Below are 25,943 nucleotides of genomic sequence, written 5' to 3'. Positions count from 1 at the left end.
TGGCTGTTGGAGAGTTGAGAGTCAGAGTTGAAGCTTTCTCTTTTGCTGCTTCACAGTATACATGCCGGCTGTATTCTGACTCACTCCTGGCTCTAGCTACCTGTTCTAATCCTATATTTTCCTACCCTTATTTTTTCTTAAATATTGGTAAATAACTTTCTCTGACAGCATACATGTATAAATGTATATGTAAATGTAAACTGATTTGGATAGTTGAAAGTATTGCTTGCCAAATATAATCCGTTATCTATGAGTTCTATCTATCTATTTAATCTATCTGAAAATTACGGAGTTAGTTTTAGGTTCCTTCACATAAAAAGGAACCTTTTCATTTCTTCTATAACATAAGAAAATTAGTAGAGAAACCTAATATCTCTATGAATTAGTTGTGTTTGACATACAGATAAGTAAGCATCATTTACTAGGTGTGGAAGAAATACAGTTTACTTTAATTTAAATCAAATTAAAATAGACTTTCAGCTTGCAGGAAACTTAAGCTTGGTTTTTTGGTAATTTCCTCCCCCTTCCTAGAGTTGTACATCACAGGAATCTTTTACTGATCCCATTTAAAATAAATTTCTGTATATCCTCACAGAGTGTGCTCTGTACCTTTAAAAAATGTGTAGTAAAATGACAACATAAAATTTACTATTTTAACCATTTTATCTGTACAACTTACTGGCAGTAAGTACACTGACAATATTGTACAATTATCACCATTATTCATTTCCACAACTTTTCATCATCCCACTCTGTGTACATCATATAATTCCCCACTCTTATAACTCCCTATTCCCTTTCTTCAACTCTGGGTAACCTCTATTTTATTTTCTGTCTCTGTGAATTTGCCTATTTTAAGTACCTCATATAAGTGGAATCATACAATCTTCGTCTTTCTTATCTGATTTATTTCACTTAGCATAATGTCTTTAGGTTTGTCCATGTTGCAGCATGTATCAGAATTTCATTTGTTTTTGAATAATGAATAGTTGGATAATATTCCATTCTCTGTATATACCACATTTTGTTTATTCATCTGCAGAGGGACACTTGGGTGGTTTCTACCTTTTGGTTAATATGAACAATGCTTTCATAAACACTGGTGTACAGTAACTGCTTGTCCTTACTTTCAATTCTTTTGAGTATATACCTAGGAGTGGGCTTGCTAGATCATATGGTAATTCTATGTTTGACCTTTGAGGAACCACTAAATTGTCTGCTACAGTGACTGCATCAATTTACATTCCCATCAGCGAAGCAGGAAAGTTCTCTGTATCTTTTTGTTTTAGGGGAAACATGGAATCTCCCTGGAAGATGCAACTTCCCTTACATTTTTGAGTGGATACCAAACATTCTTCCATGCATCACACATTGTGCAGGTCTCTTATGATATATCTAGTGATATGCCACTCTTCATTCAATAGGTAGGATTTATCTGTTTTTGCATCATGCTCAGAACTGAGTGCTTCACTTCATTTAAGCATTTCACTTAAATAGTAACATTCCGCTTTCTGATTTCAATCTCCTGTCTCTTCAGCTCTTGAATTATATATATATATTTTTGTGTGTGTGTGTGTGTGTGTGTGTGTGTGTGTATGTGTGTGTATTTTGAGACAGAGTTTCACTCTTGTTGCCCAGGCTGGAGTGCAATGGTGCAATCTTGACTCACTGCAACCTCCACCTCCCAGGTTCAAGCGATTCTCCTACCTCAGCCTCCTGAGTAGCTGGGATTACAGGCATCCGCCCCTACGCCTGGATAATTTTTTGTATTTTTAGTAGAGACAGGGTTTCGCCATGTTGGCCAGGGTGGTCTCGAATTCCTGACCTCAGGTGATCTGCCCAACCTCTCATGTTCAGAAGCCAACACTGACCCCTACTTTATGCAGGAGGTGGGGGGGCGTGGCTAATACTAATTGTGGCCTCAAATTTAGTAATACAGCTATTCTTAACTCCTTTACTCCTGTCTCTGATCACAATTTGGCCAGCTTCTTTTTCAAGGTGAACTTTTCTGCAGATACTCTAAATTCCAACTCTTCCTACTTCCTCTGGAATCCTGCTCTATAAGAATTCTTTCTTTTGGCTTCTTCAAATTAGCCATAAATATACTCAAGTATTTGCTATTTTTCAAAAACAAAAATCCTTAACCTATGTTTCCTCTCTTCTCAATTATCACAACCACCTTTCTTACTCAAGTTTCTTCAAGGACTGCTCTATTGTCCAAATTGCTATGCTTCTTTACCTCCTAATTACTCTTCAATTCACAGAAAACTGATGTCTATATATAATACTCTATTGACTAAACTACTCTGTGGAAGTCACTAATGGCCACTGAATTTCCAATGTAAAGGATACCTTTGGTCCTTATCAGAGTTAACCACTTAGTAACATTTGACTCTTTTTTCCTTTGGGAAATCTTCTCTAGTTTCAGTGATATATTTTTTGGTTCTACTCCTACCTCACTGATCTTTTGTTTTAAAAAGAAATATATCTTAACACTGGTTGATCAATAACAATAAACCAAACACTGTGCTCAGAGCTGAACACACTTAAAACAACCCTATAAGTAGGTACTATTACTCTCATTTTAAAGAAAGGAAAGGAGTTTGGTGAGGTTCATTTATACACGACCACACATGGCATGGCTGTCTAATTGCAAATCCCAGTGGCTTTATTACATCACCAGAAATATTTTTTAAGTAGCAGTGAGAAAAGTAGTTGTGAAGCATATCTTTGAACCAATAATTACCAACCTCTATTTAGAAGAGATCATATAATCCTACTAGACTCATGTAGATTTTAAAGAGTATTTGAAAAACAAGAATTTTAGCCTTATGATTTTCAAAAATGATTCAATCATCTTTCACAATTTGGCAGAGAAGGAGCTTCAGGAACTGGCATCAAGGTTTGCTTGTTAGGAAGTAATGTCAGTTCATGCAACATTATCATATACCTCTCGGAATTCTCTGACACTGTCACTTCATCAACAGAGCACCCACTGTCCTGTCCCATAAATGCTACTGGAGAATGTTCCATAAAAATCCTCTCCATCAATAGGGTGAATCTACTACTTACCACGTTGCAATGTCCATGGTCAGGGCACAAATCATATGGTATTCATGTGTTAATAACTGGTTTAATATCTGCCTCTTTATTACTTTACCAATAAGAGACCTTAATTTAATGGAGCTAACTGAAATATGCATGTAGAACATCAGCTCTCAAACTTGGCTGCACACGGGAATTTTCTAGAGAGCTTTAAAAAGACACTGATGTAATCAGCATGCAGTGGGCTAAGCATCAGAATTTTTAGAGACCATCAGATTATTCTAATAGCAGCTACAGTTGAGAGTCATTGGGTAAAAGACAGGCGAAAGAGTGTAATATTCATTTTATAGTCCAAAATAAAGTAGGTTGGTAGTACGTATTCATTCATCATCAGGGTTTTGCTTACCTGTATGCCCACTTATAGATACTAATTCTAATTGCAAAAGCAAATGATTCCCAACAGTCAGTGACCAACCAAACATACTTGATGTTTGATAACTGCATTCGTTTCCAAGGAGAGCCATAACAAAGTACCACAAACTGGGTGGTACTGTTAAAACAACAGATATTTAATGTCACATAGTTCTGGAAACTACAGAAGTCTGGAATCAGGTGTCAGCTGGGCTATGTTCTTTCTGACAACTGTAAAGGAGAGTCCTTCCTTGCCTCTTCTAGTGTTTGGTGTTTGCCAGCAATTGGTGTTTGCCAGCAATTGCCTGGCTTGTAGATACATGGCAGTCTTCTCCCCATGTGTCTTCAGATTGTCTTCCCTCTGTGCATGTCTGTCTCTGTGTCCAAAATTTCCCCTTTTTATAGGGACACCAGTAGTAGTGGATTACAGCCCACCCTACTGACTTTATTTTAACTTGATTACCTCTGTACAAACCCTATTTCAAAATAAAATCACATTCTGAGATAGCAGGGGTTAGGACATCAGCATAACCCTTTTGGGGGGCATAATTCAACTCATAACAATAGCCAACTACTACAGATGTTACTAACATTGCTCCAAAGCAGGAGGGCTTAACCTGGGGATGGGAAAGAATTACACCTTTATTTTCACCAACTCTCATGGAACTACAGTATTTCCTACAATTATGAACATGAGCAAGAAATTGCAGTAGTACTATCAGTGGTTCTTGAGAGTTTGCACCCATAGAAATCACTGGTATTTTCATGTCACATTTCAGCATTTGCAGTTATCCAAAAATACCACTTACAGTCATCACTGGCTTGAAATTAAAGTTGTTAATGGACTTACTGCTAGATCTAGTTATTTTATCCATTAATAATGATGCATGTATATCATGATATATCATGACACAATATTTTCTTAACTGTATTTCAATTAAACATTTTGATTTAATTGTATTTTATGCATTTTAACTTTATTCTCAGAAAAGGTCCAAATTAAAACAAAAATCTTTCAAAAATTTAACAGCCCCCTTAGTGAATTTCTACATTTCAGACTTGAGGATTTTTTTAAACTTAGTAATGAAAGAATATACATAGCATTGTACATTGGTGTGTTTTTTCAATGTTTTCTACCATGATCCACTGTAAGAATATATGTTTTACACATAACCCAATACACAATCTTTTCTCTGTTTCTCACATACAAACCTGAAACAAAAGTTTACCATTACTATAAGAGATACATTCTGACATTTCTATTCATTTTCATTAAAAAATACCTACCTTATTAATGTTACAGGAGTAGTTGTGAATACTCCTGTAACATAAATTAATAACTCTGTCATATTAAAATACATGAAAGATTATTATTACTATGCATGTGCTGTTTTAAAAATATATATTTAAATATATATTACATTTATACATATAAATATAAATATATGTATATTTTACATTTACAATTGTTTTAGAGGTGGTATTTAGATGGACAAATAGCTCAACAGCTATCCAGGCTTCATTTAGACACATGGTAATGGATTATGTAAATTTCATAGTTATGACGAGAGTAGAAATTTAAACTTGACCAAATATAGGAAAGAGAAGAGGTAGAATAAGAAATATTGTAAGCCTGAATCTTTTTTTAGTTATAAAAATGCTTTAAGTGCATAATATTTAATTTCATTGAGGTATTTCCTTATTCACTATTGTAAAATCAGGTAGAAACATTTCCCAAAGTAACAATATTTACTTAACCCCAGGCTGAAAAGAATTTTACCTGTAGTAAACTCGAAGGGTCTGGATTTCCTCTTCCAGTTTTTTGTACTGTTGAACTGCAGTTTCTCTGGCTTGTTGCATAGATAACAACTTTGCCTGCAAGCAATTAATATTTTAAGAAATTCAGTATTCATTTTAGTGTGATAAAATAGAGTACTACAGTAAGAACAGTAGTCTTAAATTACTGACAGTTAAAAAAAACCAAACCTATGAATGTTTTCAGTAGAGTCCCATAAGTTACCAGAAAATAGTCTAAAGGCATTAATAATACAAATACTAAAAACTTGAACATATTAAATTTAGCAACCTTGCTCATTACTAAACTTCAACCTTATTTATCTGTATCATCAGATATATGCCCTTCTGCAATGTTTAACTTTATACAGAGAATTCAGAAAGTGGAACATGGGTTTCAGAGCAATATCTATAGTAGAGATAAGTACAATGTGTGTTTCACATACAAATTTAATGTGGCTCCACTGCCTGATCATACTAGATTTTCTTTTAACTTTATTAACAGTAAAACTCAGAAAATTCTAAATATGTTGTTAAGCCATCTTTCATACTGAATGTGAAAAAAATACAGCAGGCTACAAACTGATTCTTACAGTTATGACTTAACCTTTTCAATTCCTTCTCTGTGGGAAAAAAACAAATTCTGAAAGGGGAGAATGGCAGCAACCCTAAATGCTAGTGATACTTTATTAAAGGAGCATTATTGTTCCATCCTGCTATAATATTTCAGTTTTAAAGAACAGGTAATCAGTTTTTTTCAATGAGGTTCAACATAGTAATTTAAAAAGAATTTGCCACGTTCCCACCATCATTCCCATTGGATTTCAAACAACACCAAAAACAGTTTTCAACATAACTGAAAATCTGGCACTGGTAAGTCAGATTTTAGTATTGTTTATTCAAAGTTAAATTTTCATAAAATGGTTATCTTTCACTTTGCTTTAAGTGGTGTTTGAAAGGTAACGCAGAGCAAATTGTTGTCACAAACCTCACAAAGTAGGAAAACCACCAACAATTAAAAAGTAATAGAAGTTTGGAGCCACAGGTTCAGAATTTTGCTGAATTCACATAATTTCACTGGAATTGTTTTATTGTGTAAGAAGTCATATGAAAAATTGTAAAATCCTGATTATAGGAAAATTAATCAACATAATAAAAGTGAACTTTACAGAGTGCCACTTTTCTATTTTAATAATAGATAATTTTAAAAACATGCAGCAGTTCGGACCTTTGCATATAAGTTTTAGCATTAAGATTAATTTGTTCTCTGAACTGGTAAATTCTATCCAAGTGTTACCTTATAGCTAAATTTAAGATGTTTGAAAGCTTGCTTTAACATGCCATAGTCCATAATTAGAGATAAAACATTCTAAAAAATTAGGGAAAAGCATCTAAAGTAAAAATAGATGGCTGATTCTTAATGTCAAAGAATGAAAGCTTTTCCAATTTTCAGTATACCATAAAATGTGATTAAAATGGTAACTTGGAAGACACAGATACCCACTGTGACTAATGGCAGGTCAAAAAGAATCACACATATCACATTCAACTTTAAAAACTTCAGACTTCAAACGTGCATTTAAGGAATATCAAATACTGAACAGGTAATATAGATTTTACTAAATAAATATGTGCCAGTGCTACATATATACAAATGCTGAAATAAAATGATTGTTTTGAAGTCTTTTACTTGGTACCTGTGCACAGAAACCAAAACCAAAACCAACCAACAAAACAAAAATTATTGTAGGAAAACACTAAAATGTAGTTTTTGCCTAGAATTTTTTTTTCTTTTTTTTTTTTTTTTTTTTTTTTTTGAGACGGAGTCTCGCTCTGTGGCCCAGGCTGGAGTGCAGTGGCCGATCTCAGCTCACTGCAAGCTCCGCCTCCCGGGTTCACGCCGTTCTCCTGCCTCAGCCTCCCGAGTAGCTGGGACTACAGGCGCCCGCCACCTCGCCCGGCTAGTTTTTTGTATTTTTTAGTAGAGACGGGGTTTCACGGTTTCACCGTGTTAGCCAGGATGGTCTCGATCTCCTGACCTCGTGATCCACCCGTTTCGGCCTCCCAAAGTGCTGGGATTACAGGCTTGAGCCACCGCGCCCGGCCTAGAATTTTTCATAATGAAAATGGGACTGTGATAAGTTTAAATTCCCATGCTTAAGGTATTATTGAAAATTTCACTTTCTCCTCCCACATTTAGTTGACTATGAAGACTTGGTGTTGTTTTATAACAGTTCACTCAATTTCTTAATTCCCAGCATCTAATTTTCTTCCTAGGCCCTAGTGATTATGTTCAAAGCTACTATAAACTTTCTGGCTTTACAATATCCTTACTTTATCACATATATGCTTATCTGGCAGCATTTCTTTTTTGGGAAATACTTTACCCTATGCTACAGTGATCTTGTTCAGTCTCTGTGGCTAGAGTGAGTTTCATCCCCCATCACCTCAGGTGTAAGATCCAGGTTGTCTAATTGAAGTACTGCATCCCACTAGCCCCAGAAGAAAATCGAGTCCTGACGATATCATTTCTACTCTTGGATTCACGTATGCCAGAAAACAGATCCAGATCTGCTTCCTGGACTTCCAGGATAGATAAAATCCTTTGTCGGGGGGTAAGTTGGAGGGTGACTTAGGCTAGTTTGAGTTGGGTATCTGTTGCATGCACTGTTGAAATATTCAACCAATTTAAATGTGCTATTTACTTCTATAGTATTTCCTAGATTGATATTTATATCATATAATCCTATCATACTATAGGTCAAAAATAAATGTCATATCAAAAATATCAAGGAAATAACAAACAAGATATTTTTCCTGTCTTTCTTTCTGGCATCCTATTCCCATATTTCTGACAATTACTTTTATAAAAACTGCATGTATTCATTTATGTGTATACTTGCAAAAATAAATGCATGCATTAAACAAAAACTAACAAAACTCAGTGTAAGAGAATATACAATATAAAGTAAATCTCCCACCTCCTACCCTCAGTACTACAAATCCCTTCTCCTGAGATTACTAGTTATCTGTCTGTTGTACCTTCTTTCAGAGATAGTTTGTACATATATAAGCATATATAGACACTTGCGAATAAATTATCCCTATTTACAAAATTGACAGCGCTTTATACACACTGTTATACACACCTTGCTTTAATTTTTTTTTTCAAAAATTGCTATTTTGCTTCACAAAAAAAAAAAAAAAAATTCAGCCAGGTACAGTGGCTTATGCCTATATGGTAGCTCATGTCTCATTTCCCAGTGCTTTGGGAAGCTAAGGTGGGAGGATTACTTCAGCCCAGGAGGTTGAGACCAGCCTGGGCAACATAGCAAGACATCGTCTCTACAAAAAGTTTAAAAATTAGTTGGGTGTAGTGGCATGCACCTATAGTCCCAGCTACTCAGAAGGCTGAGGCAGGAGGATTGCTTGAGACCAGGAATTCAAGGGCTTCAGTGAGCTAGGATCGCACCACTGCACTCCAGCCTGGTCAACAAAGTGAGACCCTGTTTCTAAAAAAGAAAAAAAAAATCCCTACCCCATTCCACGTATCACACTCATCAGTCACATCCCTTTCTTCCTTCCTAGCCCCAAAGAAAAACACTTTTATGAATTTGGGTTCATTATTTACAAGAATAGTTTATAATTTTACTATAGTATAAACATTTTACACAAGTATAACACTTTTTCTTCTTATAGTCATATTTTAAGTAAAATTTTATCAAAGTAAACATATATGCAAGTAAGTACACACATGGACTTTTCAATATCAGACTTATTGAGTCATAATTTGTACAAGGTAAAGATTTACCCATTTTCACTACATAGTTCTGTAAATTTTGACAAAGTTATCCAGGCTTGACACAGAATATTCTTGTTACCCCCAAATGGTCCTTGTGCAACACTGGAGTTAATGCCTTCTTTTCACACCCAGCCTCTGGCAATCAGTGATGTGATTTTTGTCCCTATACTTTTTCCTTTTTAGGAAAGTCATATAAATGGAATCATACAGTATGCAGTCTTTTGAGTCTAGCTTCTTTTACCTAAACATAATTTTTTGAGATTCATCCACATTATTTCATGTATTGGTAGTTTATTCTTTTATATCACTGAGTAGTATTCAATTGTATGAATGTCTCACAAACTGTATATCCACTTACCTGTTAGACATTTGGCTGATTTCTAGTTCTTTGGCAATTACTAATAAAGCTGCTGTAAATATCTATATATAGGTCATTTCCGTGGAAATATAACTTTGTTTCTCTTGGGTAAATACCTAAGAGTGAAATTGCTGAGTCCTGTGGTAAGTGTATATTTACACTTTATACATCTATATATCTACATATAGATATATAAAGTTATATATAAATAAACATATACTTTATTAAAAAACTCCCAAACTTTCTGTCTATAATGATATCACTTTAAAGCATCCATGCTTAACTACAAATCAATGCCACTTTTTGACCACCTACTATGAGTTAGGCATTCTTTCAAGTGTTTAAAATACATTACTATAGTCTATTCTCATAACCAACCTATGAGGTAGTTCCTATTATCCCTATTTTGCAAGATATAAAACATAGGTTTATAAAGCTTAAGTAATTTCTAATTATAACAGAGCTAGTGAACTCAAATAGAAATTCAGACCTGTTTGTTCCAAAATACATATTTTCTTTTTATACCACTGTACACATTATATATAAATTACTTAATTCCAGGTGTCACAATGGAATCAAACGATGATTTGATAACAGAGTTAATGACAATAATGAAAGTCCACAGAATAATCACAGTGTATTTTATACCTTCCGTGACTGAAAAATGGGTTGGTTAAGTAATGTTAAGCTAGTCTTATAGTTACCTATCTTGATATCAGTCTTGACTAATGCCATCTAAATAGGACAGCCATTTGTACTGGCACTGTATCAGAAATGAACTACACTGTTTCATTAGAGTTTAATTTAGTAACTCAGAATGACAAAGAAAAGACTCCACTGTGCACATCACTAAGCACTATTCTTAACTACTATTGTGGATAAACCACTTTTATCTCTCCTTGAGATCTTGTTATGTTTGGTTTAAATGTGTTTTTAATAGTTATAGTCTGATACAGTTAAGCCTTATTTTGGTAACTTCAAGACCATGAATAGAAATTGGTTTTTATCTTAGAACAGAGACATTTGATGTTATGTGTGATATCTGCTAAATAAAGAAGCATACAGTACAAATTAAATCACAGAAGCAAATAATTTTAGACTTGGAAAGGATCTCAGAGGTAATACGGAACCTTAGTTTTATAGAGGAGGAAATTGTTGCTAATACAACATGTTCAGGGAAACATTTGGAAATTGTGCAAGGTTTCATAGCTGGTTAGAAAGGAAGTTGGAACTAACAAGTATTCAGAAAACGTTGCTTATTTTACCATACAAGACCACATTTCAATATCGTATAATTTAATATGTGTGTTAGTTATTTTAATAGAGTTATTTCCAGAGTAACCATAAATATATATGATTGAGCTAGCACTATTAAACACATCCATAAAATATATAATGGTATATCTTCAAACAATACATCAAGTTAGACGATTGTTCAAAGAACATGACTACAGACCTACCAGGATTTTAATTTTTAACCTCAGAAGAAGGTTAAGAATCTAGTAGAAAAGAAACATAACTAAATAACTTGTATAAGGATACCCAAAAAGTTAAAAGCTGTTTTCACAAGGATAAAAATGACCAGGTTTCAATTAAACCTCCACTTCACAGGAAGGCTTGGATTGCTTACCATTGTGTATTACCATAGTGTATTGTTCCCTACAGCTGATTCCTTAGAGGTTGTTCTATCTTGTCCTGATGTCATGTCTCTCTGTTTATCAGACCAGAGATAATGAGGTTCCTCAGTCAAAAGTAGTCATATATACACTGTCAAGTGATATATGAGATAGTCTGACATGATGAGAGAGAGAAGAAGAGTTTGTGGTGGAAGCAGAACTCAGAACATTCACAGGCAGAAACTGATTCATGGGCAGTGAGCAGAAGCCATGGAGGAGAGAAAGGCAGGGGAGAGAGACATATGCCAGAAAGACAGTGCAGCCATGGTGATTAAAAGCATAGTCTATGGAACCAGAAAGGCTGGGGTCACATCCTGGCTTCACCACTTACAAACTGTCCTATCTTGGCAAGTTAGCAAATCTTCATATGCCTCAATTTCCTCACCTACAAAGTGGAGTAACTGCACTTTATATCTTAGAGGGCTGATGTTAGGAAGAACTAAGTTAAAATCTGTAAAACACAACAGTGCCTGGGACATGCTTTAATATGTGAACTAGCTGGATCACTCAGCAGATGAAGAAGCAGGAGACGTGCTGCAAAACAAGTAAAGAAAATAAAATCTAGTGTAGATCTGGCTGGTACCATGAAAACCTTTACACATAATGAAAGATGTCCAAGTCCCTGAGAGGTCTTGCTGTTTACAGTCTTCCTCATGATTCTATCTTCACCAGAAAGTCTTTGTTGACCAAGGTAAGTAGGAGAGTTTTCTTGTTCTTTGTCACAGATCATGTAATTTTCCTTCCCAACAAAATTAGTACAGTCACATACAGAATAATAACGCTTTGGTCAACAACGGACCACATATATGACTATAGTTCCATAAAAATATAACACTATATTTGTACTGTACTTTTTCTATGTATAGATATGTTTAGATACATAAATACTTGCTGTTGTGGCACAGCTGAATATGTTGTACAGGTTTGTAGCCCAGGAGCAATAGGCTACACCATATAACCTAGGTAGGCTATACTACCTAGGTTTGTAGTAGGCTATACTACCTAGGTTAGTATATGAAATCACCTAAGGATACATACAGTGGATCCCCACTGTAAGTAACGCATGACTGTATACAAAATGTTGTATTCCTCAAGAATCCCCTTTTACTATGTGTCATAGGATTTCAGTGATCACTTGTGAAAACAGAATACATTTTAAAGACTTGATTTTAATGGATATTTTTTATTAAGTATAGTTTAGGTTGGATTCTCTTTATCATGAACACCAATACCAGAATTTATAATACTTTAAATATGTATAGTGATGTGTGATGTATAAGACTTGTACTATATTATCTAGTTTGAGATAGTAGGAGCTTGAATACTTTCATTGAATGAATAAATGCTATTTCTACCGTTTCAGAAGAGAGGAAAATAAGAGAGAGATTATTAACTACGCAGATTGTCTGTTAATGAGGGGGCAAATTCTGGTCTTCTTTCAAGTCCTAACAATATACAGTTATACATAGACACAGCAAAATAGGAAGACATGCCAGACACTATTCTAAGTGCATTCTATATTCATATATCATTTCTCACAAGATGTTGTATAGTAGCTACTATTACTATTCTATTATAAAGATGAGGAAAATGTTACATCACTTACTTGTCAGCCAGTTAATCAATGGTGGAACAAGGGTTTGAACTCAGGAATTATGGCCCAAGTCTCTCCTTTTAACTGCTATGTTATAAATACTAGGCAAAATTTGGTGCTTTAAAAAAAATCTGTGCTAATTTTTATCAATGAATTATATTACCTAATTTGATTTAAATAAATTGGTATAAGAATTACTTTTTTAAACATAACTCACACAGTTTAAGATGCCATCCAAGCCTTTCTTGGAGGCACATATATAGTTTTTGGATGTTAGTCCATTTAATGACAAAAGGTCATCTGTGGTGTTTCCCTCAACTTTACAGACACCTGGCAAAAAAGTAGTATTACCATTCTCAGAAATATTAGTAATAGTATATAATCTATTTTTAAGGAATAATGATGATGAGGATTTCTCTCTACTGCAATAACTAACTCCCAAAGAAGCCTATTCTATTTTGGGGGCAGGGGTGGCACAAGCTTCCAAGCATTTATCCATTTACACACATGCAGGTAAGGTAGAGGAAAAAAAATCTCTCTCTACTGGATCTAGCAATGATTCAGCAAGTGTTCTTCTGCCTGTTTTGCAAGTGCGTTTTTAAGACACTATTCTTAGTCAACTAGCCTGAGTTCCATTCTGTGCTTGTTTCCTAGTACTTGGCTTAATCTTGAATCCAGACCTCTGCCTGTTTACTTGGATTTGGTGTCTGCCTAAATTTATACCCTCCAAAGTATTGTATCACTTTGGCTTTTTCAAAACACTAAATACTAAGATACAGAGGCATAAACATGTAATTGTGCTTCTATATCAGCAAAAACAAAGAAGAAACCTTGAAGCAGTGAAAGATAAATGATTCATTATTTAAAAGGGATTCTCCATAAGATTAACAGTGAATTTCTTATAAGAAACCATGGAGGCCAGGGGCAGTAAGATGGAATATTCGAAGTAATGAAAGAAAAGACATGAAGAGATATTTCACAAGGGAAGACATCTACATGGCTGACAAACATGATACACATGCTCAACATCACTAGTTTTCCGGGACATAAGATTTAAATCCCAATATGCTGTCACTTCATCCACAATTGAAGAGGTAAAATTACAATGACTAACAATAGTAGGATATACTGGCTACGATGTGAAATTACTAGAAATCTCTCACATTTTGGGTGGGTGTATAAATTAGTTCCATGCTTTTAGGAAACGTTTGGACTACTGATCATGGATGGCCTATTATGAAAATATGTCATTCACTAAATTGGGAGAAGTCAACTTGTCTTTTCATGTGTATTATGGGTATTATTAAAGATTATGTCAGATTTGATTTTTAATAAAGTCATTAAAATTATAGGTTAATAATCCTTTATTCACAATACAAAAACCCCAACATTTCTGAAAACAAAAAAGAACTTTAAAAAAATTTTTGGCACTGAAATCAATTCATGTTAAACCTAGGTAAACTGATGTAAAGCTATTTATGGTCTTCCTTTATCTCACTAATTGTAAATATTTACATTTTGTTGCAGAAATACTGGGTTTGGTTAGTTTTTAACTTATATTTGACTCCCCCGCATTGTTGCAGGCCTTTGAAAGCCCATAGCCTTGAGGCACTATGTTTATGGGATAAAACAGCCTAGTAAAAAAGCCTTTTAAACTAAGGTGTTTTAGGAAATGCCTTGTTTCCCAATCCCTCACTCCAACCAGATGTTGTTACTTGATCCTACCTGTGGTCTCATGCCCACATGTAATCTGGGAGGAGTTCTTATTTTGGGCATAATAGGCAGAATGTCTCCCAAAGAGGCCACATCCTATTCCCCAGAACCTGTGAATATGTTAGGTTATATGAAAAGAGGAGAATTAGGGTTACAGGTGGAATTAAAGTTGCTAATCAGGTGACCTTGAGATGAAGACTATCCTGGATTATCTGGGTAAGCCCAACGTAGTCACAAGTATCCTTTTAAGTGGAAGAGGGAGGCAAAGAATAAGAACCAGAGAGATAGCAGTGTAGGAAAGATTAAACTGGCCATTGCTGACCTTGAAGATGAAAGGGGCCCACAAGCCAAGGAACATGGAGAGCTTCTAGAAGCTGGAAAACTTGAGACAACTTTAGGCATATCTTCTCATTTTCTTTATGGAGTTCTTTTTTTGCTATTGCTATTTGTTTCAATACTTATATTAATATTTATATTTAAATGATTAATACTATTAAAATACATTAATACTTATATTCCTTTTTAAACTATGAGCTCCTTGAGAGTTGGAACTATACACATATGCATGCTTTTATACATGGTACAAATAAAGATGTGTATTAAATATTTGATAATATTTAAATTAGCATAAACCATTCATGCTGGCATTTAAGGCCTTCCACAATGTGGCATTGAACTCTCTTTTGTTCCTTCACATTCACTTTAGCCAAGGATCTGCCATAAATTCTGCCTAATTGTAATATTCCCTCCATCTAGAACACCAAATCTATGCCATGCTATCAAATCTACATCAATCCTTCAAGGCCCATTTTAATTATTACTTCTTACATAAAGTCCTTTCTTGATTATCTTCCCCACTCCAGAAACTTTTTCACCTGCAAAATCCTTAGTAATATTTTTTAAATTTTATTTTGTTTTACATGAATGTTTTATTGAAGTATAATATACAAAAAGAAAAGTTCAGGGCTCAATGAATTTTCATAAAGTGAACACACCTGTTTAACAAGAAAACTATACAAACAAATACAATTATTTCCATCACCCTCAAACATCCTCATGCCTCTACCTAATCTTCACCTTCCCTAAAGGTAACCATCATCTTGACTTCTACTATCATAGATCAGTAGTGCCTGTTATTGAACTTTATATCAATAGAATAATATAATATATATTCTTTTCTGTTTCTTTTTTTTGCTCAACATTAATCTGGTGAGATTCATCCACATTGTTTCTTGTTCCTTATTGTATACAATTATAACTGCTGTACAGTATATAATGAGCATAAATATACCACTATTTATTTATCTATTCCATTCCAGTGATAAACCTTTGGGTTGTTTTTGCCTTAGTGATTTTTAAAGCCTTTTTTTTTTTTATGACAGCTATCTCAACCTATCTTACATCACAGTTATTTACATACATACATATCAAGGTAGGGACTACATAGTAGTCCCAAAACATGAATGCCGTGCTCAGCACATACCAGATACTTGGTAGATATTGTTGAAGTATAGTATTACATATTATGATGCCACAATTAAAACAGATTAGTATTTCACATTTCCAAAGAGCTTCCACATTCATGTGAGATGATAGTAGGTAATACCATGAGGTGGTTAAGAGCAAGGTCTCTGGAGTTAAGCAAGCTTGGGTTAGGCTACCAGCAATCAGCTTGAGGACTGAACAAGTTAAGGCTTCTGAACCTAAATTTTCTCATTGGTAGCATGAAAGTGGTAATATCCATCTCACAGGATTATTATGTAATGATAAAAAGAGGTAACTTATTATCTCATATAGCCATATCAAAGTGAATATGTAAGCTATATAAGAGGCACAATTGAACCTTTGATGTGATATTATTATGAAGTAACTGATGTCTGTAAGGAACAGCACTGTACTAAGTGACCGGCGAATAAGGTGAGAAAGGACTTAGCTTAAACTATAAGTTCAAGCCATGTGGTAGTCTAGACTAGGAGTTATTAAGGATGATAAAATAAATATTTTAGGCTTGTGGGCCACACAGTCTCTGGGACAAGGAATCAACTGCTATTGTAACAAGAAAGTAGCCATAGACAATATGTAAATGAACAGATGTGGCTGTGTTCCAATAAAATTTTATTTACAAAAACAGGCAGCTGGTCTAGAGGCCATAGTTTACCAACCACAGAAAACTAGAGTGGCCACAGGTTTACATAGAGCCCAGAATCTCTGGTGATCTTTACAAGGTTTTGGTTAGTTGTCAGATACCTGAAAACATGAGAAATGGAAAAACTGAGCACATTTTCAATACGCTTGGCCTGTCTAGAATGAACATGTTTCTACATGAAAGAAAATATCTAAAATACACGCTGTTCTAGAACAGGTTCTTTAGAGTAAATAATGGTAGAACGAGGAAAAAAGAAATTCACAGTGGTTATATGAGAGAAATCATGTGTTGTGTAGTATCATTGCATTGCAACAGGATCAGGGAGACACGACTTCAGCTATTAAATATAATGCAAAATAAACAAAATGTTAAGACCTCATAGCTTCAAATTGCATTTGATGTTAATATAGCTATAACAGCATTCTTTTGAACAGTGTTTTTCTGATATGTTTTTATATTTTTTAAATTTCAATCTATTTTATATGCCTAGGTTTAGATGTGACTCTTGTAAACAGCATATTTTCTCCAGTTAAACAATCTTTGTTTTTAAGTGGAACATTTGGTGCTTTGACATTTAAAGAAATTTCCAATAAATTTGGCTTTAAATCTATCATCTTCTTGTATGCTTTCTACTTTCCTCACTAGTTCTATGTTATATTTTTAAAATAAAACCTCTTTATGCTAACTTTTGAATTGATTCATTCATTATCATCCCATTTCTCCCTATTTACTTCTGAATGCCATACTTTCATTTTCTATTCTTTTAATGGTTATCTCAGAAATTACAAGATGTAGCTTGGCTCATAGAAAATTTAATATTAATACTCTTGGACAATAAGAGGAACTTAAAATCCTTTAACTCTATTTACTTGCCTCCTAATTTATTTGCTATTTTATAAATGTATTTTAATTCTTTTTACATAGTTTTAACCCCCCCAAAATATTATTATTTTGTTGAACTAATATTCACTTCTATCAGTCACTTTTCTTCTGTGTTCTGATTCCTTCCTGGTTGGGAGGTTCCTTATAGAACCATGTACCTGTGTCTAAACAACAGCTCCTGAAAGTTTCTTTACTACAATTCTGAAATTGTAAAAATTCAGTTTTTAGTTGTCTGAAAATGTCTTTATTTCATATTCATTCTTGAGGGATATTCACGCTGGTATATAATTTTAAACAGGCAGTTATTTTCTTTTAGTACATTTAAAGCATTATTCTAATGTCTCCTGACTTCCACTGTTCTATGGAGAGGTCATGTTCAAGTCTAATTGTTGCTCATTTGAAAGGAATCTGTATTTTTCCTTTGGCTGGCTACTTTTATAATTTTATGTTAGAATGCTAGATGTTTAGAATTATTTCATGTTAGCATTCCTCAATTTGATTATGGTGTGATTGGGTTTAGATTTCTTATCTTGCTGTGGATAGGTATCTTCCATCAGTTTTAGAAAAATCTCAGTCATTTTCAGTTCTAATGATGCTTTTCCTGGATGGCCTGTATTCTCTCCTTTTCGGAGTCCAATTAAATGCTTGTTGAACCATCTTACTGCAAATCTCCTAATATTTGATTCATCCATCTGTGTTGAATTATGGGTAATTTTTAAGATATATTCCAACTTATATGTCTTCTAATGCATGAATTATTATTATTATTATTATTATTTTGAAACAGAGTCTCGCTCTGTCACCAGGCTGGAGTGCGGTAACGCGATCTCGGCTCACTGCAACCTCTGACTCCTGGGTCCAAACATTCTCCTGCATCAGCCTCCCAAGTAGCTGGGACTACAGGCGTGTGCCACCACACCCAGCTAACTTTTGTATTTTTAGTAGAGACGGGGTTTCACCATGTTGGCCAGGATAGTCTTGATCTCTTGAGCTTGTGATTCACCGGCCTCAGCCTCCCAAAGTGCTGGGATTACAGGTGTGAGCCACTGCGCCCAGCCACGAATTATTTTTTTCGCTGTGTGTAACCTGATGGTCAATGTCTTGCAGAGTGTTTTATTTCTAAATAATTTTTTTGTCTTTTTTTGTAAGAACTTGCAACTTTTTTTCTCCAGATTTGCCTAGTGTTTCCTAAAAAGCACCTGTGGATTACTCAGGGCTGTGGTTCATACTGCATTTATTTAAATATCATTTAAACATTTCATACATAGCTACTTATATTCTTTAGATGATTTTATTATTTGTTTGTTTTTGTTGTGTTGTATCTGCTGTCATTCATGATGGTTTCCTTCCTGATGTGCTTGATTGATCTTTAATTTTGAAATCAAATTTTCCTGATAATAATCTTGGGAATACTGCTGGACTAAACTGGGGATGCCTTCTTCCAAGGAGTACTTGCATCTGTTTCATGAAGGAGCCAAGGGAGACAATTCCTAAAGTTCAAGAGGCCTGAATTAATGCAGGAGTTTCTGTTTCAGATCCCTAGCCTTGCTGCTGACCAAGGATTGGGACCAAAATGATGATACAAACTATTCCTCTAGATGTGTTTTCTTAGGGCTGCTGTGGCCCTTCTGTGTGCTTATCATGGGGAAGGGGGTTGCCTCTGGTTCAACTCCCGTTTTTTGGTGAAGTAAAATCTTTAGACGTTTCATATGCTTTTTGTGAAACCAGCAATGCTGGCATGGATGAAACGGTTTCATCTAGGACCTCGCAGTTTAGCAGCAAGACGGTCACTGCAGTATCTGCCTGCCACACTGCAGGAAGCAGAAGTCTATGTTGAAAGTTAACACATATCGCAACCATCAAAAATAGATGACACTGTTTATAATTCTCACATTTGGTAGATTAGCTTGGTTTATTTATTTATTTAAATAATTTTCCTGACTTGTTTTTTCTTTTCTTTTGAGACAGGGTCTCCCTCTGACACCCAGGCTGCAGTGTAGTGGTGCGATCTCAACTCACTGCAGCCTCGACCACTGGGGCTCAACGATCCTGCAACCTCAGCCTCCTGGGTAGCTGGGACTATAGGTGCGTGCCACCACACCCAATTAATTTTTGTAATTTTTGTTGAGATGGGGTTTCACTGCATTGGCCAGGCTGGTCTCGAACTACTGGGCTCAAGTGATCTGCCTGCCTTGACCTCCCAAAGTACTGAGACTAAGGTGTGAGCCACTGCACCTAACCTTGTTTTTTTAAAAAAAGCACACAACAAAAAAAGTTTCAGATTGACATTTTCAAGTATTTCATGTGGTGTCTTCTAGTCTAAAATCACAATATATGAAAAGTAAAATAAAATTTTGGATATAATCGCTCTAATAATAATATTTTCTCTTAACATTTTTTTTTAGAAATACTGGGAGAGTTGAGTGTGGTGGCTCACGCCAGTATTCCCAACACTTTGGGAGGCCAAGGCAGGAGGACCATTTGAGGCCAGAAGTTTTAGATCAGACTGGGCAACACAGTGAGGGCCTGTCTCCACAAAAAAAAAAAAAAAAAAAAAAAATCAAAAATTAGCCAGGCGTGGTGGTGCACACCTGTAGTTTCAGTTCCACGGGAGCCTGAGGCAGGAGGACTGCTTGAGTCCAGGAGTTCTAGGTTGCAGTGAGCCATGATTACACACAGCCTGAGTGACAGACTGACACCTTGTCTCCAAAAAAAAAAATAAGAAGAAGAAGAAAGAAAAGAAAAAATAAAGTGTGTACTGGGAGATATAAAGATTGGTTAGATAAGAATTTTGATTAAATGATTAAGAATAGTACAAGGTAAATTTCCAATATTATCATTTCTAAGCTTGGTATTACCTGTGTGACAATATCCTTCCTGTCTAAACAGTGGTCTCTCACTGTTCTCTCACTGGTCTCTCACTACATTAAACACTATGTAAGAATTATTTAAATAAGAACTATTTAAAGCAGTTTAATCACTAAAGCAGCTGATGTGGTTCAATTGAGTGGTATGTGTTATAAGTCTCTGATATCCAATAACTGCCACATATTCTAACTTACATATATATAGTTACAGGTTACCATAGTGTCACTCTTTAAAAGGTATATATAACTAATTATATAATTGATAAGATGTTCAAAAATAGAAATTGAAATATTCCTCCCAACTGCCTTTAACAATGTGTATCCTTTAGGGAAACAAATCCGTGGTGTAGGAAAACCATTCACTAGGAAATGATCTATTTAAACACTCAGTGTTTAAGGTTATATAGAAAGGTTAGTGGCAGAACCAAAACTAGACTTTGGATTACTAGTGACTCTATCTATGCATTAACTACTCTCCCAACTTCTCCAATCTCAAATGTGCTACTATATACTACTGCGATTAACTCCAGAGGTAACACTGTTTACTCCAATTTTTAGCTCTTGTCCATTTCCTGTCATTTATTTTACAACTCTGTATTTTTATTTTTAGTGTCTGTTATAATTTACTTAAGCCTTTTACAATTTAAAATATTTGTCTTGAACGATTTCTTAGTGCATTAATTTAGACTGTGGAGACTTTATCTTTTCTTTGTAACTTTTAAGTTGAATGAACCCTAGCTCAAAAGATACTAAAATCTTAAATCTGTTGCTAGTTAGATGTCCATTACTTTACTTATATACTTAAATACTGAGACTTCTTGACTCCACCTCTGAAAGCCACTCTTACTGAGATGTAAAAACCACTGACTATTTCACTGGTTTCACTAGTAGTCTCTTCATCCTTTAATGAGATTTACCACTTTTAATGTCTAGAACAGAGACTAATCACATAGCATTTAATGGTCTTCAGAAAATATCTGTTAAATTACTGAATTTTCATCTACCAAACCAACAGTTCTTCAGGTCATTTTCTCAGGAATGTGCATAATTTGTTTTTATTAATTTGTTTTTATTTTTCTCAGGAATGTGCATAATTTGTTTTTATTAATTTGTTTTTATTTCAGGAAATAAAAACAAATTATGCACAAGAAAACACTGAAAACATCAGATGGAATGTGGGTTCCTCAAAAAAGTCCACTCTCCTTTTTCATGGCATGATATACTCCTTTCACTAAGCTCTCTGGTACTACCTAAGAACATGAGCACACAGAGAAAATTAAATTCTTATTTAAACTCAAGAAGCAAACATTTCTCAAAATGACAATATTTCCCGCCTTTATACTTGAGTCGTAAACATTTCTCTACATGCCAGTGCCCTTTTATTTAGTTAGAATTTTAGCAAGCAGTATTTTGTTTATTTGTTCAGGATCGTGTATGTTTTTTCACTACATCTATAGTACACTTCATCACCTGAACACATGCTGAACCAAACTTGTCTTGCCAGCAAAAAATTTTGAAATTATGCAATCTGCAATTCAGTCCACGACAAGCACTTGGGTAGAATTTCTTCTGTACCATTTCAACATCAATTAAAGAACTGCCTGCATAGAAATATTGCCAAATGAAAAGTTAGTGAAGCAGGTTTAATCAAGTGAACTTGTCTATCATTTTAGCTAAGGACTTGTCGGATAGTCAAATAAGCACCAGAATAATTGTCTAGCAAATTAACCATAAGATTATTCTAAAATTTTATGAAAGTATTAAAAGGAAAATCAGTATGATTATATTATCTTTAATTAATACAAATACATTTTTCATTCATCAAAAAGTTTTTTAAGCGCATAGGCTATAAAAAAAGTGTAAAAGAATATGAAAATGACTATTGAAAAAACAGCCATGAAAACTGAAAAAAAAACTTTTAAAGAAAACATTTTCATCAATTTTGTTTTACAAGGAAACTTTTTAAATTGGAGAAAAATTAGCAAATTTTTTGGCATGTACACATTAATTCATATCTAGCAAACAATTATAACTGCAGAAACACATAAAGATTTATAATCAAGGCTATATGAAAGATTTTTTTTTTACTGAAACAGTTCACGATTAAAGTACTAAAAGTATATAAATAAAAGAAATACTAATTTATAAATCTCTCATTTGTGAAACAGTTTTATTCAGGTGTCCATGTCCAAGCCGGCAAATATCTTATTCATTTATTATAAAAATCAACAAGAAATTATCGAAGTTATCTAATTTAAAAGAAACTTTTTAAAAAGACCAAATCACATTTTAATGTAAAATAAACCAAGCAAGATTTCGCAAATACGCTAAAAGTTTTCTTAAATACTTTAAGTTGACATATAGGCATTAAAATGAGTAAACTTAAGTTTTTAAGAGATGACAATTAAAATAGTTTTTAACCACAGGAAGAGGCCTTGCTAAAGCTGACTTCATTTACGTTAATCACATATGCAGTAATTTAAACAAAAATTCTGTATATGAATGTGGAAATTATTTGGGAGTAGTATCTAAGCATGTGAAAAGCGTAAGAAAAAAGAATCCCCTGTTTCCTTTTGGATGCTTCAGACAACAGCAGCACAGCCTAGGGCACACTGCTGCGGATTTTAACTGTTGTATGGAACTACTCAAAATGCTTTTGATCCATTTTATCTTGCAAGTTAGCAAAGAAATGTTGCAATAAGAAACACCAACAAAGATCTGAAAAAGTTAAGCTCTGGATTACCATATTGTGTTCTCCTGCCATTCAATGCTTCATACAAAGGCAGTGGTGTTCAAAGTAAGAAAAAAAAAAAAAAGTGAGGAGAGAGAAAAAAGAGAAACTGGTTTCAGAAAGTGCAAAGCACAAAGTAAATAATATTCTTCTACATCCCTTCTTTTTCACAGATTGGATGTTAAAAGAGTTTCAGCAATTAGGCTTTTGTTAATTACCAGCTGTTGAAACAGATGTGTTGACTATCCTTATTAGTCAACAGCTGGGTAAGAAGAACAATTGATGCTCCCTAAAACCAACAGCCAGCTGCTCTGCAGTAATTATCTCCAGTTATTAATACAGGTGATAAAGACAAAAAGCTCCTATTCTTCTCTTTCTATAATTTTGACAGTTTCAGTAACTATACCTTTATCATTACAAAGCAATAGAGAATGCATTTATTAAAACAAGTAACGGTGATACATTAGAGTGGCATTAACTCTATGGCAGTTTCCATTATGCAATTTCTGGAGAAGGAATCAGACAAGTGCTACAAGTAGAAGCAGACATTCTGCAGGCTTTTATTTATCATATTTCAAATGTCACTGCCAACTTACTTCTCCAGCACTAACAATAATAGCTAAGCACTTAAGTTCTTTGAAAAAGAGAAGCATAACTAAAATCAGTTCTTTCTGATTTCCAGGTGTTTTCACTGATCACGTTTTATATTCAGTTCACTGAAGCAATATATTTCCTCTTGGTATGACTAAATATCAGTGACTTGTTCCCTAGCTTATATTTCCTAGGTGACTGGTAGAAGCAATTTTACCAAACCCAAAAAGAATTTATTTCATTGCAGTAAACATTTCATGTATACAAAGAAATCAGCAAAATAAGCAAGCAAACAAAAAATAAAAACATTTTATTTTGTAGACACCGTTTTCTGAAATACAATATTCAAGTTTCTAATTATGAGGATGTTAAAAAAGAAATGCTATGTTGGACCACATTGATAAAGTACCATTAATTACATGTTTTAAAATTACTTTTATGTTTCCTATTTTAAATATTCATCTTACATTTTTACTTACAAGAAATGTAAAACAAAGATTTAGACAAGCCAGGCAAACCACCTCTGTCCTACAAAAGAGGTGTCTACAAGAATTTACAACCATATCTATTCACTAATTAGAGAACACTCAAAGACACTGCCTTTCTGAAAACAAGGATTAGAGCTGGATGAATGCACCCCTTTCACAAACCTTCCTCATGTCCCTGTTGGGTCATCACAAGCAGCTTGTTCTTCCAGCATTAAATAGAAAAGCCTACTGCTTATCAGTTTTTAACACCTCAGTTAGACATCACGACAATTAACGGGGACAGAAACTTTAAATAACATGTAAATAAATCATTTCACCAAGAAAGGCTGTAATAAAAAACAATGAACAGAACCAAACTTTCTAAAGTAATATTACGTAGGTTGCCACTGAAGTATTTTGGGTGTCTGATATAAAAAATATTAGCTAGAGGCCAGGCACAGTGGCTCATGCCTGTACTCCCAGCACTTTAGGAGGCCAAGGTGAGAGGATTGCTTGCAGCCAGGAGTTCAAAAACAGACTCTGAAAGACAGTGAGACTCCATCTCTATTTGGGAAAAAAAAAAAAAAAAGCTAGAAACCTGTCTTATCACATTCTATGTAATTATGGCTCCTAAAGTAGAAATTTCAACATTTATATAATTACAAAACAAGAGAGATAAGCACATTACCAAAACCAAAAAAATTATCCATCTCTATAAAACCAACCTCCCATGAGAATTTGTAATATTTAAGATTCTGGAATTTACAGGGAATCCCCTGATATATAGAAGCTAACAAAATGTGTAAACAGAGTAACAACACATTAGCATTTATGTTTGAAAATCTCTGTTAGGCCATATAATTATTCTGTGGTTTTTCAATTTTAAGAAAAGAACTAACTTTTCAGCATGGTAGCAGTGACAGTAAATATCTTCCACCCTGATATTGGGTAGCCCTCCTTTCCCTTCCCACTAGGCAGGAATATTGGAAAAGTACACAAGCAATGTAACAGCTAATCGTGCTTCTCTCTCCTCTGTGGAAAGGAACAGGTTGTGGCTACTGCCTAACAATTCTACCCATCTTAAATAACCAGGCAGAGCAGCCATGGCTACTACTGAAGCAAGAGGCCTGCCATCTCCTCATTAGATCCTAGGTGACCTAAACAGGGAAGGGAGAAGTGAAACCTGTTTCACGGTCACAGTTCCTAAGCTCATTGCTGTTTAAAAATAAGCCACGATATGTATATCTTCCTTCCTTTGGAAAAAATTAATGGCAATATATAATGAACATCTGATTACTACACACAATTCTTCTAAATGCTGCCTTTTTGAAATTTAAAAATACTTAGGCCACAATTCATCTAGAATTTAAAAACACTGGAACAAGACTCAAGCATTCAGAACTGCTTTCAACAGGCTGCACCTAAGATATCTCATTTTCACACCAATTTCAATGCATTTCAATTTAAGAATTTCACTGGACGGCTTAATTACCTGGGATAAACACCTGCATTTTCTCATCCATAACACAGGTGCCCACTGTTCGGTACGCCTTTCCTATCTTGCTCATTGGCAGACTCCTAAATATCCTCACAGTTAAGTCTTTCACATCTTCTTCCTATTTCCCTTTAGCTTCTGCATGTATCTATTATAGTACTGATCTAATTTTATATGCATTTTGGGGTATGTTTATCTCCCCAAAAGGTGGCAAATTTTTTCCTTTTTCTTTCTGTAGTTTCGGATGGTAGTATGTAAGCTTTCATTAAATGTTTTCAATAATAAATATAAATGCATACCTTAAAATCAGGAAGATGTCTTTAATAATTGTTCAGAAAGTACATTTTAATAAATCATGTGATATATAATCA

The 25,943-nt window shown here is 34.4% G+C and overlaps 1 protein-coding gene across 16 annotated transcripts in view; it reads right to left on the bottom strand.

Moving 5' to 3' along the window:
* MIPOL1 (mirror-image polydactyly 1) overlaps window positions 1-25,943 on the bottom strand; it is a 403,522-nt gene that overhangs the window by 160,458 nt on the left and 217,121 nt on the right. For all 16 annotated transcript variants that reach the window (XM_073998508.1, XM_065548737.2, XM_045396307.3 and 13 more), the window contains one exon: window positions 5,237-5,331. In XM_073998508.1, the coding sequence (XP_073854609.1) occupies window positions 5,237-5,331 (95 nt within the window). The remainder of the gene's footprint in view (window positions 1-5,236; window positions 5,332-25,943) is intronic.

This window comes from Macaca fascicularis, chromosome 7 (genome assembly GCF_037993035.2).
Source record: "Macaca fascicularis isolate 582-1 chromosome 7, T2T-MFA8v1.1".
Classification (NCBI taxonomy): domain Eukaryota; kingdom Metazoa; phylum Chordata; class Mammalia; order Primates; family Cercopithecidae; genus Macaca; species Macaca fascicularis.
The sequence above is the reverse complement of the archived record's forward strand: the minus strand, read 5'-3'. Positions and strand labels throughout refer to the sequence as shown.